Genomic DNA, 15,875 nt, shown 5'->3' with positions numbered 1-15,875 from the left:
TTTGGTTTGTTTTTTTTTTTCCAGTTGCGGTCCCGTTTATGGTTTTATTGCTGCCATTGATGACTTTGCTTTGTTAGCCAGAGGAAAAAGAGCATAAAATCCGCTGGCATCCGGGTTCCTGTCATAGCTGGGGGGCGAAATATTCCCCAAAACCCCCCCGGGGCTCTGCTTTGTCAGCCAAAAAAAAAAAAATCTTAAAAAAAAAATTAAAAAAAAAATCAAAAATATAAATCAAGATTGGGGTGAATTTCCGACGCTTTCCCGACGAATTTTGGGATTTTTTACAAATAAAAGCCGAGGTGGTTGAACAACAAAAAGGAGGAGGAGGAGGAGGCCGAGGGTTCCCCCGGTAAAAATCGGATTTTTTTGGGAGCGCCGCGGTGTTGCGGGGGCTGCAGGTAGGGGCTGGTTTTGGGGTGATTTTGGGGGGATTTGGGCTGGAAATATTCCCGATCCAACTTTGGGAATGGCCGGAAACTCCGAATCGCCGGCCCGGGCCGCTCCTCCCCACCCCAAATTCGCTTTTTTTTTCCGCCTTTTTCTGCCACTTTTCCTTTCTGGGGAAGCCAAGAAATGCCCCAAAACCTGGAGAAACGGCCCAAAAGCGGAGGGGAAATCCCAGCTCCCAACGCGGCTGGGATTGGGGTTTTTTTCCACAAAAAATCCCTTTTTCCCCCAAAATTTTTGCCCTTTTCCAGGAGTTTGGGAGCGCTCCCGATCCCGCGTTATCCATGGAGACGTCGCCATGTTTATCCCCCCCCTTTTCCCCTTTTTTTATTTGTTTCTTCCTTTTTAAATTTAATTATTTCCCCCGTTTTGTTGTTTAAATGCGAATACTCAGAGCAGGAGAAAGTGGGGGGGAAAAGGGAGAAAAAATAATTAAAAAAATTAAAAATAATAAATAAATTAAATAAAAATAAAAGGAAATAAAAGGATTTAAAAAAAATAAAAAAGAGGGAGAGAGAGGGTAATTTATGGCTTAATATTCTGTGTTCGCCTGAGATTTATTGCTGGGAATTCGGAGCCGCTTATTACGAGATATTTAAGCGCAGCTTTCTTGGAAAGAATAATAATTATGATAATCATTTTTTAAAAAATCATAATAAAAGAGAATAAAAAAGAGCATTGAGCATTTAGCGAAATTAAAATTTTTAAAAAAAGAGGGAGAGGTAAAGGGTTTTTTTTTTTTTTTTTTTTTTTTGGCGAATCTGAGCGAAATAAATAAGAGGGAGGCGGGGAGGAAAATAAAAATTGGGTTAAAAAAATTTGAATTTTAAGGATTTTAGGTCGCCGTGAGCACCACCCCAAATCCCGCAAGGGTGGGGGGGTGTTTTTTATTTTTTGGGGGTGCCGGAGTTACTTTCCATGCCCACTTAGTTGCAAGTAGGGACTGGCGAGCAGAAAAAAGCCATTTTTCCCCTTTTTGACACGCGGCTCGCCATTGGCCCGGGCCGGGTCAGCTGACTGTGTCATTCTGTCTGTCCTGGAGCAGAGCCTTCCCTATAACAATCCTACACTTCCCTACAAACTGGAGACTGAAATAAATATTAAAAGAAATCGCACGGGCCCAGGTGGCGCCGGGAAAAAGGAGAGAGAGAGACGGGCAGGGAGAGAGACAGGAGGGGGGTTAAAAAATAATAATATATAGAGATATTAATGAATTAAGTGGTTGTGGCGAGGCGGGGATAGAGAGGGAGAAATAGAGGGGGAATTGGGGAAATAGAAGAAATTAGAGGGGGAAATAGAGGGGAAATAGAGAAAAATATAGAGGGGAAATAAAGGGGGAATAGAAGGGAAAGAGGTAAAGGGGAAATATAGAGGGAATAATAAAAAAAATAACAGAGCGGGAATAGAGGGAGGAAAGAGAGAAAACTGAAGAATAAAAGAGGCAAAGCAGAGGGATAAAGAGGAAAAAAAAGGAGGAAAAATAGCGCAAGAAAAGAGGAAAGATAGAGGAAGGAAAAGGGGGAAATAGGGGCATGAAAGAGGAAAATAGGGGGATAAAAGAGGAAATATAGAGGAATAAACTGAGGGAAAAGGGGGAAATAGAGGAAAAAAAGGGGGAATAGAGGAAAAGAGGAAAAATAGAGGGGGAAAAGGAATTATAGAGGAAAAAAGGGAAAATAGAGGGGAAAGAGGAAAAATAGAGGAAGAGAAGGAAAAATAGAGGGGGAAAATAGGAAAAATAGAGAAAAAAAGGAAAAGCAGAGGAAAGATAGAGGAAGAAAGGGAAAAATAGAGGGAAAAAATAGGAAAAATAGAGAAAAAAGGAAAAACAGAGGAAAAATAGACAAAAAATAGAGGAAGAAATATTTTGAAGAAGAAGAAGAAGAAGAAGACCCAGAACAACCCCAGCGAACGCAGCAAAAAAAAAAAAAAATATTACAAACCAGACGGACAAAACCCCCAGCGAGAGCGCGGAGAACACCCCAAAAAAAAAAAAAAAAAAAAAAAAAAAAAAAAAAAAAAGGCAAAAAAAAAAAGGAAAAAAAAAAACTCACCCCAAAAAAATAAAAATAAAAAAGCCCCGAAACCACGGCGGAGCGGCGATGAATTCCTATTTCACCAACCCGTCCTTGTCGTGCCACCTCGGCGGCGGCCAGGAGGTGCTGCCCAACGTGGCCGCGCTCAACTCCAGCTACGACCCCGTGCGGCATTTCGGCAGCTACGGCGCGGCCGTGGCGCAGAACCGGATTTACTCCTCGCCCTTCTACTCGCCCCAGGACAACCCGGTGGTGTTCGGCTCGGGCCGCTCGCCCTACGAGTACGGCTCCAACGCCTTCTACCAGGACAAGGAGGTGCTGAGCAGCTGCCGGCAGAGCTCGGTCGGGGCGCACGGCACCCCCAACTCCATCGCGCAGGATTTCCCCAGCGAGCAGAGCCGCGGCGCGGCTCAGGAGCAGAAATCCGGCATCCAGATCTACCCCTGGATGCAGCGCATGAATTCGCACAGTGGTAAGTTTTTTATGGCTCGTGGCGGGGGGATAAATTAAATAAACTTGGAGGGTTTTATGGCCTTTCCCCCCCTCCTCTCCGCCGCCACCGCCACCCCTTCCCCAGCCCTCCCCTCCCTCCTCGGCACCTCGGTAGGATGGGGTTTTTATGGCGCCATAAAAACAATAATTTCGCGCAGTTTGCGGCTGGCTTTTTATTCGGGTTTGGCTTGTTAGGATCGGTTTTAATTAAAAGGTTTCGCCCGGCGGTGAAATATCGGCGATCGTAAAGTGGGATTAAATAGGGAAATAAAACTAAAGCGGCGCGGCCGGCTCCGCTCGCCGAGTTCAGCGGGGAAAGCAAATACGAGCGGGGTTTAGGGTGAGGAGCGAAGTTTGTGCAGTTGGGGTTTTAGGGTTTTTTAGGGTTTTTAGGAGGTTTTTTTTAGGGGTTTTAAGGTTTTGGGGTGGCACGAGCTGGGGCCGGGGGGAAGCCGCCCCTTCCTCGCCGTCCCCGGCTCCCCCAAATCCAGGGAACGCAGGGCAAGTCTGGGCTTAAATCCCGCAAAATCAGGGCTCAAACTCTCAAAACCTGGGCTAAACCCTTAAAAATCTGGCCTAAAACTCCGCAAAATCCGCCATAAAACCCCGCAAAATCCCTAAAATACCACAAAATCCGGGCTAGAACCCTCAAAATCTGGGCTAGAACCCTCAAAATTCGGGTTTAAAGCTGCAAGGTCTGAGCTAAACCCCTGCGCAATGTGGGCTAAAACCCACCAAAATCTGTGCTTAAAGCCCCAAAATTTGGCCTAACCCCCCCAAAATCTGGGCTGAAAACTGCAAAATCTGGGCTGAACCCCCGCAGAATTTTGGCCAAACCCACCAAAACATGGCCTAAAACCTCACAAAATCGGGGCTAAAATCTGGGCTGAATGCCCACAAAACCTTGGCTAAACCCCTGAAAATCTGGGCTAAAACACTGCGAAATCCGGGCTAAACCCCTGAAAATCCAGTCTAAAACACTGCGAAATCCGTGCTAAACCCCTCAAAATCTGGGCTAAAACAGTGCAAAATCCGGGCTAAACCCCTAAAAATCTGGGCTAAAATACTGCGAAATCCGGGCTAAACCCCTCAAAATCTGGGTTAAACCCCTCAAAATCTAGTCTAAAACAGTGCAAAATCCGTGCTAAACCACTCAGAATCTGGGCTAAAACACTGCGAAATCCGGGCTAAACCCCTTAAAATCTAGTCTAAATCAGTGCAAAATCCAGGCTAAACCCCTCAAAATGTGGGCTAAACCCCTGCAAAACCCAGGTAAAAACTCTCAGAACCGTGCCTAAACCCCCACAAAACCCAGACCAAACAACAACAGCCAAAGCCCGGCCTAACCCCCGCAAACCCCATCCTGAACCCCCCAAAGCCCGGCCTGCGCCCCGAATTCACCGCCCGAACCCCGAAATCCCACGGCAGCCCCGCTGGAGCCCGGCGGAGCCCGCGGGGACGGGGAGCGCTGTAATTTCATTTTTTATTCGTTTTTTGGGCGGCGGGTGGGGGTGGGGAGGGGCAGGGCGAGCGGAGGGCGCTGCGTTCTGACGATTTTTAGTCTGTTTTGTCTCGGCTTCTTTAGGAGTCGGTTACGGGGCCGACCGCCGGCGGGGCCGACAGATTTATTCCCGGTACCAGACGCTGGAGCTGGAGAAGGAATTCCACTTCAACCGGTACCTGACCCGGCGGCGCCGCATCGAGATCGCCAACGCGCTCTGCCTGACCGAGCGGCAGATCAAAATCTGGTTCCAGAACCGCCGCATGAAGTGGAAAAAAGAGACAAACCTCAGCTCCACGCTGGCCGGAGCCGCGGGAGGAGGAGGAGGAGGAGGAGGAGGAGGAGGAGGAGGAGGGGGAGCGGCGGCCGCCGACAGCTTGGCCAAGGAGGAGAAGCGCGATGAGACAGAGGAGGAGAAGAAGGAGTGATGGATTTTATTTTCCTGCCTCTCCCCCCCTTCCTCTCCTCTCCTCATCCCTTTTCTTCCTCCTTTATTTTTTTCCTTTTTTCCTTTTTTTTTTTTTTTTTTTTTGCTCCTTCCTGGTATTTATCGTTGGGGGGGAAAAAATAATAATAATTAAAAAATTATAATTATATGGGGTGGGGGGGAATGTTGGCGGGGAGGGAGAAAATAGTGTGGGGAAATGGGAAATAAAATAAATTAAAGGGTGGGGCGGAGTGAGAGAGGAATGAAAGAGGGGAAAAGTGGAGGAGTGAGTGAGGAGCGGATAAAAAGAGGAGAGAAAGCGGAAGGGTGAAAAAGTGGAGGGAAAAAAAATGAAAAAGTGGGGGGGGAAAAGAAAAAGTGAAGAAAAACTGAAAAAATGGGGAAAAAAAAGAAAAAGTGGGGAAAAAAAGGAAAAAGTGGGGAAAAAAAAGTGGGGGAAAAAGAAAAAGTGGGAAAAAAAGGAAAAAGTGGGGAAAAAAAAGGAAAAGTGGGGAAAAAAGAAAAAGTGGGAAAAAAAAAGGAAAAAGTGGGGGAAAAAAGGAAAAAGTGTGGAAAAAAAAAGAAAAAGTGGGGGGAAAAAACTGAAAAAAGTGGAGGAATGAATGCGGAGGAATGAATGTGGAGAAATTAATTAATTAATGCGAAGAAATCAATGGATGAATGAACGAGGAGGAATTAATTAATGAATTAATTAATTACTGAGAGAGCTCCTCAAAAACTCACGACCCCCCCCCAAATCTCCCCCTTCTCCTCCTCATCCCGGCCGCACCCCCCACCCCAAAAATCGGGCAAAAAACTGGGCAAAAATTGGGGCAAAACCGGGCAGAAATGGGGGCGACCCCGCCCCCAGCTTGTCCCCCCCAAACCTCAGCGATTCCCGGTGAGAAAAAATCAGATTTTCCTCGCGAAAATGCCATAAAAAAGCGCTTTTCCGGCCCGAAATCGCCTTTTTTTCCTCCTCGTATTTAAGCAGCTACCTGGGCTCATCACCGCATCCACAAACTGTGACGGTTTCTGTGTGAATATTTTTCTCTGTGTTCGTGGTACCTGTATTTATATTTATGTTTAGCGCTGTAATGTTCGAAAAAAAGGGAAAAAAATATTAAAAAAACCCAAAAAAAAGTGAATGGAGTTCATAGAGGTAGAGATAAATAAATAAATAAATAAAAATTTAAAAAAAAAAAGCGCGGCGAAAAACGTCTAAAAAATAAATAAAATTGAAAAATCTTGTGTTACACCCTCTCATGTATAAAGTCCCCCAGTCCGGACTGGACTTTCTGTCGAGTATTTAATGAAATAAAATCGGAATATTATTTTTGAAAAGTTGCCCCAGCGGCCTCTGAGCTTCAGTGGGAACCTTGTGCTGGAAAATTCATTTTTTATTTCGCGTTTCCTCCCCAAAAATCGCCTCCCCCCCACCCCTTCCCTGGTCTCGTCTTTTCCTTCTTCTTGCGCCTTCCAAAAAAAAAAAAAAAAAAAAGGGAAAAAGGAGAAAAAATAAAGAGAGACGGGGAAATAAGGAGGAAAAGGGGAAAAAAAGACATTTTTTGCTTTGTCTCCTTGGGCGAGTCTCGTGTAATTGTTCGGTGCCAGCGGAAATTACCATGATTAAAAAAAGAAAAAGAAAAAGAAAAAGAAAAAAGTGTATTTCCGAAGTTCGGAGATTCCTTATTTCCCCTCCTTTTTATTTTTTATCCCCCGGGGGGTGAAAAGTTCGCCTTCTCTTTTATTATTTATGATTTATCGGTGATTTATTTGTGATTTATTGATGATGGATGTGGGTTTTATTAATTAATTAATGATTTTTTGGGGGTTTGTTTTGCGCCCCGAGGCTTTTCCCCACCCCTTTTCCCTCGATTTCATCCCAATAAAAAGCTCTCCAGGGAATGAGGGAGGGGGAAAAAATGTAATTTTTTAGCATTTCTTGGCATTTTTTAGCATTTTTTATCCAGAGCCTCACCCTCGAGGAGATCGGAAATTGTGGATTTAACACCGGGAAATGAAACGCGGGGCGAAAAAATGGATAAAAAGCTGATTTTTGTCGTATTTGGGAGATTTTCTGGGAATTCCGGAGGTCACGGAGTGAGAAATCCCTGGGAAAAAAATAAAAATAAATAAATAAGGTTTATTTTTTAAAGGAAACAGCAAAGATTTGGCGGTGAAGTGACTCAAAGCAGGGAAAAAAGGCACGAAAAGAGGAAATAATTGTAAAAAAAGAGGAAATTGTTGGTTTTTAAAAGGGAATAATCATAAAAATGGAAATAATCGTTAAAAAAGGGAAATAATCGTAAAAGAAGGGAAAATGATCGTAAAATAAAGGAAAATAATCGTAAAAAAAGGGAAATAATCCTAATAAAAAGGAGCCCGGGGAGTTTTTTTCTCCCTTCCGTCCTTTGCCTCTCTCCAGGGTGGAATTTATGAGGGGAAAAAAAAAAAAAAAGAACAAAAACCACCAAAAAACCCCAAAAAAGTGAAGAAAAAGCCAAAAAAAAGCGCCGGGAAGGAGCAGCAGGAGTGGCTGGGGGGGTCGAAAATTCCGATTTTTCTCAGGATTTTCTTTCCCCCCCCCCCACGCCTTTGAGGAAGAGTCGGCAGCAAAAAATTGTGGGAAAAGAGAAAAAAAAATTTAAAAGGAAAAAAAAAAAAACACCGAGGAAAGACCGAGAGGGAGAAAATATAAATAAATAAAATTTTAAAAATCCAAGGAATGTAAAAAGGAATGTAAACTTTGGAGCGCTGGAGGAGGAGTGGCCCAAAAATATCCCGGAACGGCCAAGGAAAAATGAGATTTTATTTAATTTATTTGAAAATTTGGGTGGTTTTTTTAAGGGAGAAAAAAGGAGGAGAAGGTTTGGAAGGGGAGTGGGAGGAAAAAGGGGAAAAAGGAGAAAAAAGGGGGGAAAAAGGAGGAAAAGGGGAAAATAGGGAGGAAAATGGGGAGAAAAAGAAAATTAAAAGGGAGGGAAAGGGGATTAAAGGGAAGAAAAAGAGAGGAAAGGGGAAAATGAAAATAAATTAAAACAAGGAAAAGGAATAGCAGAAAATAAAATTTTAAAAAATTTAAAATGGGAAGAAAAGGGGGAAAAGGAAAGAAAAGGGGGAAAAGGGAAGAAAAGGAGAAAAGGAATTAAAGAAAAAAAAATGGAAAATTTAGAAAATAAAAAAAAAGGGAAAAGAAAAGGGGGGAAATAGATAATTTCAATTTAAATTATTTTGCTATTTAAAGCAACCCCGTGCAGAGGCGCGCAAGAAACGCGCCCTGGAATAAAGGGCAAAAGTAAAAAGTAATTCTAAAAATAAAGAAATGAACTTAAAAAAGGAAGAAAGGAGGAGAAAAGGGAAGAAAAAATTGGGCAAAAAGAAGAAATCCCGCTAGGTGCCGCTGCCGCCTCGCCCCGCAAAAAAACCCCAAAAAATAAAAAAAAAGAAATAAAAACCCAACCCTGGGGTCACGGATTTGAGGAGCGGCCGCCGCCCCCTGCACGTGACGCCCCCAGAAAAAATAAAAATCCAGATTTGGGAAGGGAGGGGGGCGGAAAATCCCGGGAATCTGCGCCGGGAATTTCCGCGGCTCGGGAGGGACCCCCGGCCCCTCTCGCTCTTTTTATTTTTCATTTTTAATCATTGACTTTTGATTTTTTCCCTATTTTTCATAATTATTTTTATATTTAAATTTTTTAAAAAATAATTTATTTTGCGTTTTTGCTGTTTAAAACATTTTAAAAGAATTTGTTTTAAATTTTTGATCTTTTTAAAAGGTTTTTTTTTAATCCCTCCACCGGGTGAAGGCGGAATTTCAAAGAGTCAGGAACCGGCCCGGAATTCAAGAGGTTTTTGGGGAAAAAGGGGGGAAAAGTAGAGGGAAAGGAGGAAAAATGGGAGAGGGGGAAAAAAGGGGAGGAAAAGGAGATTAAAGAGGGGGAAATGGGGTAAAAGAAGGGAAAAGGGGAGGAAAAAAGGGGAAAAGGGGAAAAAAGAGCGGGAAAGGAGAGAAAAAAGAGAGGGGGGGAAGGGGATTGAAAATAAGGAAAAAGGAGATTAAAAGACAAGGGAAAAGCGGATAAAAAGAGGGGGAAAGTGGATTATGAAGAAGGAAAATGGAGATTAAAAAGAGAGGAAAAAGGGGATAAAAATGAGGGGAAAAGGAGCCAATAAAGGGGGAAGAAAGAGAAAGAATAGGGAGATAAAAGAGAGGAAAAACAGATTAAAAAGGGAGGAAAAATAAATAAAGGAGAGGAAAAAGATATAAAAGAGAGGAAAAAGAGATAAAAATGAGGAAAAAGAGATAAAAAATGAGGAAATCCCCTCCACCTCTGTTATTTTTGTTAAAATTCGGAATTTTTCAATCCCTGCCTCCCTTCCCCTCCCTCCGCGCACTCCCCCCCCACCAACCGCCCCCCCGCAACCCCGCGGGCCTTTTCCATGGAAAACGATGGAAATTCGGGAATTGCGGAGGCGCCGCGAGCCGGGCCTTCATCCTCCTCCTCCTCCTCCTCCTCCTCCTCCTCCTCTTCCTCCTCTTCCTCCTCTTCCTCTTCCTCCTGCTGCTGCTGCTCCGCGCTGCTCCCGGCCCGGAGCGCGGAATTCCCGGAATTCCCGGAATTCCTGGAGCAGAGCGGAATTCCCGGAATTCCCGAATTCCCGGAGCTGCGCGGAATTCCCGGAGCAGCCCCGGGGACGCCCCCGCTGCGCCTGAACCGGGTAAAAATTCCCGCCCCGCCCCCGGGGCACGAGAAACTTCATTTTCCCCCTGAATTTCCATTTTTTCCCCCCTTGATTTTCCCTTTTACCCCTGATTTTTCCCTTTCTTCCCCTTGATTTTCCCTTTTTCCCCCTTGATTTTCCCATTTCCCACTTGATTTTCCCATTTCTCCCTTGATTTTCCCTTCCCCCCCGATTTTTCCTTTGCCCCCCTTGATTTTCCCTCTTTCCCCCTTGATTTTCCTTTTTTTCCCCGATTTTCCCTCCCCTCCCCGATTTTCCCTTTTCCCTCTTGATTTTCCCATTTTACCCCCGATTTTCACTTTCCCCCCCTTGATTTTCCTTTTTCCCCTCCGATTTTCCTTTTTCCCCCTTGATTTTCCTTTTCCCCCCTCGATTTTCCCCTTTCCCCCTTAATTTCCCATTTCCCCACGGTTTTCCCGCGATTTTCCTGCATTTTAAATTTTTTTTTGGTGCAATTTCCCCCCTCTTCCCCCTCTTTCTTTCCCTTTTGCCCCATTTCTCTCCTCCTCCTTTTCCCCTTCCCCTAATTCTCCCTTTTTTCCTTTATTCCTCCTTTTTCTCTTTATTCCCCCTTTATTTCACCTTTTTCCCCTTTTATTTCACCTTTTCTCCTCTTTTCCCCCGTTTCCCTCCCTTTATTCCCTTTTCCTCTCCTTTTTTCCCTTTGTATCTTTTTTCCCTCCTTTTTCCCCTTTATTCCCCTTTTTTCCCCCTTCCCCTTTCTTAAAATTTCCCCCTTTTCCCCCCCTTTTTCCAATTTTCCCCATTTTTATCCCATTTTCCTTTTCCCCTTTTCTTATCCCCGTTTCTTCCCCATTTTCCCCCCTTTTTTCCTCCTCTTCTCCCTCTCCTCCCCATTTTCCCCCATTTTTTCTTCCATTTTTATCCCATTCCCCCCATTTTTCTCCCCTATTTCCCCCCATTCCTTCCCCATTTTTCTCCCCTATTTCCCCTCCTTCTCCCCCCATTTTTTCCCATTTTATTCAATTTTTATCCCATTTTCCCTCCCATTTTCTCCCCATTTCTCCCATTTTCCCCTTTCCCCCGTTTCTTTTCCCCATTCTTTCCCCATTTTCTCCCTCCTTTTCCTCCCTTTTTTACCTTTTTTTACCCTTTTATCCCTCCCTCCTTCCCCCCTTTTTCCTCCCTTTTTTCCCCATTTCCCCCATTTTTCCCCATTTTTCCACGCGTTTTTCCAGGCCAAACGGGGCGAACCACAACAATAATAAAAAAAAAAGGAGAAACACCAAAAAAAATCCCCCCGAGGTCGTAAATTTTACGAGCGCGCATCAATTGCTCGTAAAAACGTCCCCGAAAAGGCTCCGGGGCTGAGGATCCCGAATTTATGGCGCCGTAATTGGATCGCGGCACAAAACGCGGATAAAAGGCGAAAATCCCTTTTTTTCCGGCAATTCGGGTTAAAAATAACGCGGAATATTCAGCGGGAAAATAAAAACCACGCCGGGGATTTTTGGGGTTTTTTATTGTGGGGGGAAAGGAAGAAAAATGGGGGGAAAATCGGATTTTTTGGGGTTTTTTTTGGGGGAGGGGGAAAGGAAGAAAAATGGGGGGAAAAATCGGATTTTTGGGGTTTTTTATTGTGGGGGGAAAGGAAGAAAAATGGGGGGAAAATCTGATTTTTTGGGGTTTTTTTGGGAGGGGGGAAGGAAAAAATAAAGGGAAATTAGGAGGAAAAAAAACGGATTTTGGGGGGAAAACGGAATGGAAAGGGGAAAATTAGGGGGGGGAAATCTGATTTTTTTTTTGTGTATGTTTTTTTGGGAGGAAAAGGAAGGAAAATGGGGAAATTAGGGGGGGGGAAAACCTGATTTTTTTTTTTTTTGTGTGTGTCTTTTTTTTTGGGAGAAAAAGGAAGGAAAATAGGGAAATTAGGGGAGAAAAATCTGATTTTTTCCCTTTTTTTCCCTCCCAGGGAAATTTGGGTTCTCGCGGCTCATCTGCGTTTGTTTGATGTGGGAGTTTTGGGGAGGAATTTGGGATTTTCTGGGGTGGGAAATTCGGGAATGGGAATTCCAGGCTCCTCCTAAACCCCCCCGGGATAAAAACAAAAAAACCCTCTGTAAAACCCGAATTTGTAACCGCTTTTTTCGGGGAAAATGCCAATAAAAATCAATTTCAACCTCGCGGTTTTTAATTTATTTTTTCTGCTTTTCCCTTCGTTGCCCCCGCTCGATTTTTGTCGCTGTTTTTATTTAAAAACCCAATAAAAATCAATTTAAACCTCGCGGGTTTTGTCCCTTGGTTGCTCCCGTTTTATTTTATAACCACTCATTTAAAACCACATTCTATTTATTTTTTTCAATAAAAATACGTTCAAACCTCCCGATTCTTTTACATTTCCCCCATTTTATTTTCAAGTTTTCGGGGGTAAAATTCTATTTTTTTTTTCCCCTTCGCTCTTCCCATTTTATTTCCATAACCGCTTATTTTAAAAACCCAATAAAAATCAACTTAAACCTCCCATTTTTTCTCATTTTCCCCGTTTTATTTTCAATTTTTTAGATTTTTCTATTTTTTCCATTTTTTTTAAACATTTTTATATATTTTTTTACTCTTTTTACAAATTTACGTTTTTACTACTTTTTACAATATTTTTACAGTATTTAATTTTAAAATACTTTTAAACTTTTTTTTGGCACGTTTTTAAAACCTTTTGACATTTGTTTAAAAAATTGCATTTTTATTATTATTCCTAATGGTTTTTGAGGGTTTTTCATTATTTTTTTGTTATTTTTCTATTATTTCCCCATTATTTTACCACCAGTTTTATAATTTTCATTCATTACCACCTGTAATTATTTTTCTGTTTTTCAGACAAACTCTAAGCTGTTATTAATTTTTTATATTTTTAACTATTTGGATTATTTCTGATGATTTTAAATGATGTTTTTTGCTATTGTCGTGGGTTTTAATTCAAATTTTCGTGCCTCACTCAAAGGAAATCTCTGATTAAAATGGGGGAGGAAAAAAAGTTCCAGAAAAGTTCCAGTAAAATTCTGGGGAAAATCCAGAAAAATGTAAAAAAAAAAACCGTCTTGCTCTCCCTGTGTGTTTTGGGGGGGAAAATAGCAAAAAACCAAAATATTGGGGAAAAAAGTGTAAAAACCAACATATAAGGGGGAAAACGAGCAAATCAACCCCAAATATTGGGGGAAAATAACCTCAAAAACCAAAATATTGGGGGAAAAAGCATGAAAACAAAAATACACAAGGAATAAACAGCAAAGAAACACAAATATTGGGGAAAATCGCCTCAAAAACCAAAATACTGGGAGAAAAAATGCCTCAATAAACCAAAATATTGGGGGAAAACCTCCTTGAAAACCAAAATATGGAGGAAAAAACACTGGAAAATCGCGATATTTCCCAGAAAAAAAGGTGGAAAAGTTGGAAAAAAGGTGAAAAATTTGGGAAAAAGGGAAATAAAGTGGAAAAAATTAAATTTTTGGGAATCCTCAGCTCCACAATCGCCACCTCCAGCCCAAAAAGGACAAAATTGGGGTTTGGAAACCCCAAAAAGTGGAATTAATTAATGGATTTCATTAATTATTAATTAATATTCGCCGCTCCAAGGATGGGGGAGGGGAGGACTCGGCGTTTTTGGGGAATCCTCCCCAAATTCCGCGTCGGGGGAGGGGGGGAAAAGATGGAATTTGGGATTTTTGGGGATTTTGGGGATTTTTTTGGGATTTCTTCATCACGTCCTTTGCCTGTATTGGCTGAAAATGCTGAAAATTAAAAGCAGCAAAACCCCAAATTTGTTGTTTTTTATGGAAATTCGATGCTGAGTAAAAAATTCCGTGTTTTTCTCCCTTTTGCGGGATCATTTTAGGGCCAAAAATTGGATTTTTGTCCTGTGGAATAAACAAGGAACTGCCCCAAAAGTCTTGGAGGTTTGGGTGAAATGTGAATTTTTTGGGTGTTGTGGGAGTTGTTAATTAAAAAAAGAAAAAAAAAAATTGTGAGATTTGACTCCGAGTGTCCCCAAAAAGGGGAAAATGGTGAAAAATGGTGGGAGAATAGTGGAAAATGATTAAAAAATGATGGGGAAATGGTGAAAAATGGTGAAACATGTGGGAAAATGGTGAAAAATGGTAAAAATGGTAAAAAAATGTGGGAAATCGTGGGGGGAAAAGTGGGAAATGGTAAAAAAAGGGTGGAAAATGGTGGATAAATGGGTGAAAAAAGTGGAAAAATGTGGAAAATGGTGGAGAGATGGTGGGGGAGGGAAAGGTGGAGAAAAAGTTGAAAAAATGGTGGGGGAAATGGGAGAAAATGGTGAAAAAATGTGGGGAAAATGCTGGAAAAATAGTGGGAAAATGATGGAAGAAAGGTGGGGAAAATAATTTTAAAATTGTGGGAAATTGTGAAAAAAAAAAAGTGGAAAATGGTGAAAAAAATAGTTCAAAAATGTGGAAAAAATAAGGTGAAAATGGTGGAAAAAAAATCCATTTTCCCCATTGATTTTCCCATTGATTTTTCCCATTTTCCCGGTTTTTTTCCCCGATTTTTTTTTCCCCAGGCGCCACCAAAGGCCCCAATAAAAACCCCATAAAATTTTATGGGATTTCCGTGGAGCCGCGGGGGAAATGAGCCGCAATTTCCGAGAGAGGGACAAAAGTTCCTCCTCCTCCTCCTTTCATCCCATTTCCCCCCCCAAAAAAATCCCCTTTTATCCCATTTTCCACCAAAAAAATCCCATTTTATCCCATTTCCCAAAAAATTCCTCTTTTATCCCACCCCCCTCAAAAAATCCTCATTTTATCCCATTATTACCCAAAAAAAATTCAATTTTTCCCTCCAAAACTTCATATTTCATCCCATTTTCATCCCCCAAAATTCTCTTTTATCCTGTTCCCACCCCAAATAATTTCTATCCCCTTTTCCCCCCAAAAAAATCATCTTTTATCCTCTTTTTCCCCCCAAAAATCCACTGGAAATCCCAAATTTCGCATTCTCAGCCTCAAAAAATCCCCTTTAAGCCCCAAATTTTGCATTTTTCCCCAAAAAATCCCCTTTAAACCCCAAATTTTGCCTTTTCACCCCAAATTTGGGAATTTCCCGGGCCTCTGGACCATTTAAAGGGAATTTTTTTTGGGTTTTTTCCTTTTTCCCTCAATCCCACCCCAAAAATCAGGAAAATCAGGAGCGCGCTGACCTCAGCCACAGAAACTTTAAAAAAAAATCAGCCCCAAAACTTCGATTTTTTGTCTTTTTTCCTCCTTTTTTTCCCCCCTTTTTAAGGGGTTTGGTTGAGTTTGGGGGAGGGGATGGGAAAAAATGGAGAAAAAATGGGAGAACGGGTAAAAATGGGGGGAAATGGGGGAAAATGATGAAAAAATAGGGGAAAAATTAGGGAAAATGGAAAAAAAGGGGGAAAATTATGCAAAATGGGGGGAATGGGGGAACATGGAGGAAACTGTAAAAAATGGGGGAAATGGGAAAAAAAATGTGATAAAGGGGAAAATATGTAAAAAGGGGGGAAATTAGGAAAAAAGGGGGAAAAATAGGGGGAAAAGGGGAAAAATGAAGGGGGAAAAGGGAAAAAAATGGGGAAAAAAAGGGAAAATAAGGAAAAAAAAGAGGAAAAAAGGGAAATCCCCCAGAATTGGGGGAAGGGGTGTCCCCGAATTTTGGGGGGTTCCCGTATTTTTGGGGGGTCCCGGTATTTGGGGGGAGGGGTATTTTATTTTTTTGGGTCCCTTTATTTTTTGGGATTCACACAAATTTTGGGGTTTTTTTGGGGGGGCTCTGAGGTTTTTTGGGGGGTGATGGGGTGGGGGGCCCCCGAGCGTTTTGGGATTTTATGGGGATAAATACGAATAAATATGGAGTTATATGGATTTTATAGGGATAAATATGGATAAATATGGATTTTATGGGGATAAATATGGATTTTATATGGACAAATATGGATTTTATATGGACAAATACAGATTTTATATTGATTTTATATGGATTTTTATGGGTAAATATTGATAAATACGAATTTTATACGGATTTTTATGGGTAAATATTGATAATTATGGATTTTATATGGATTTTAATGGATTTTTATGGGTAAATATTGATAAATACGGATTTTATATGGATTTTATATGGATTTTTATGGGTAAATATTGGTAAATATGGACAACCATGGATTTCATAGGGATAAATATGGATTCAAATGGGTAAATATTGATAAATATGGATTTTAATTGAT

General features: G+C 41.8%; 1 protein-coding gene and 1 long non-coding RNA gene across 3 annotated transcripts; both read left to right on the top strand.

The window, feature by feature from the left end:
• The first annotated feature begins 2,185 nt into the window (after nt 1–2,185).
• Nucleotides 2,186–4,985, top strand: HOXC6 (homeobox C6). 2 transcript variants are annotated; one of them, XM_041711579.2, is made up of 2 exons: nt 2,186–2,955; nt 4,561–4,985. In XM_041711579.2, the coding sequence occupies exons 1-2, from the start codon at nt 2,550–2,552 to the stop codon at nt 4,902–4,904; spliced, it is 750 nt and encodes a 249-aa protein (XP_041567513.2). In that variant the 5' UTR covers nt 2,186–2,549; the 3' UTR covers nt 4,905–4,985. The 2 variants fall into 2 exon arrangements, with proteins under 2 accessions (XP_041567513.2, XP_072775787.1); XM_072919686.1 differs by having other exon boundaries at nt 4,537–4,985.
• Nucleotides 4,986–8,064: 3,079 nt separating this feature from the next.
• LOC140680864 (uncharacterized) lies at nt 8,065–11,992 on the top strand. The gene is made up of 2 exons (XR_012052244.1): nt 8,065–8,754; nt 11,583–11,992. It is a non-coding gene; the product is annotated as an uncharacterized lncRNA (long non-coding RNA).
• Nucleotides 11,993–15,875: the final 3,883 nt, after the last annotated feature.

The sequence above is a fragment of the Taeniopygia guttata genome, chromosome 29, assembly GCF_048771995.1.
Source record: "Taeniopygia guttata chromosome 29, bTaeGut7.mat, whole genome shotgun sequence".
Taxonomy (NCBI): Eukaryota; Metazoa; Chordata; class Aves; order Passeriformes; family Estrildidae; genus Taeniopygia; species Taeniopygia guttata.
This window is presented reverse-complemented; position numbering and strand designations above follow the sequence as displayed.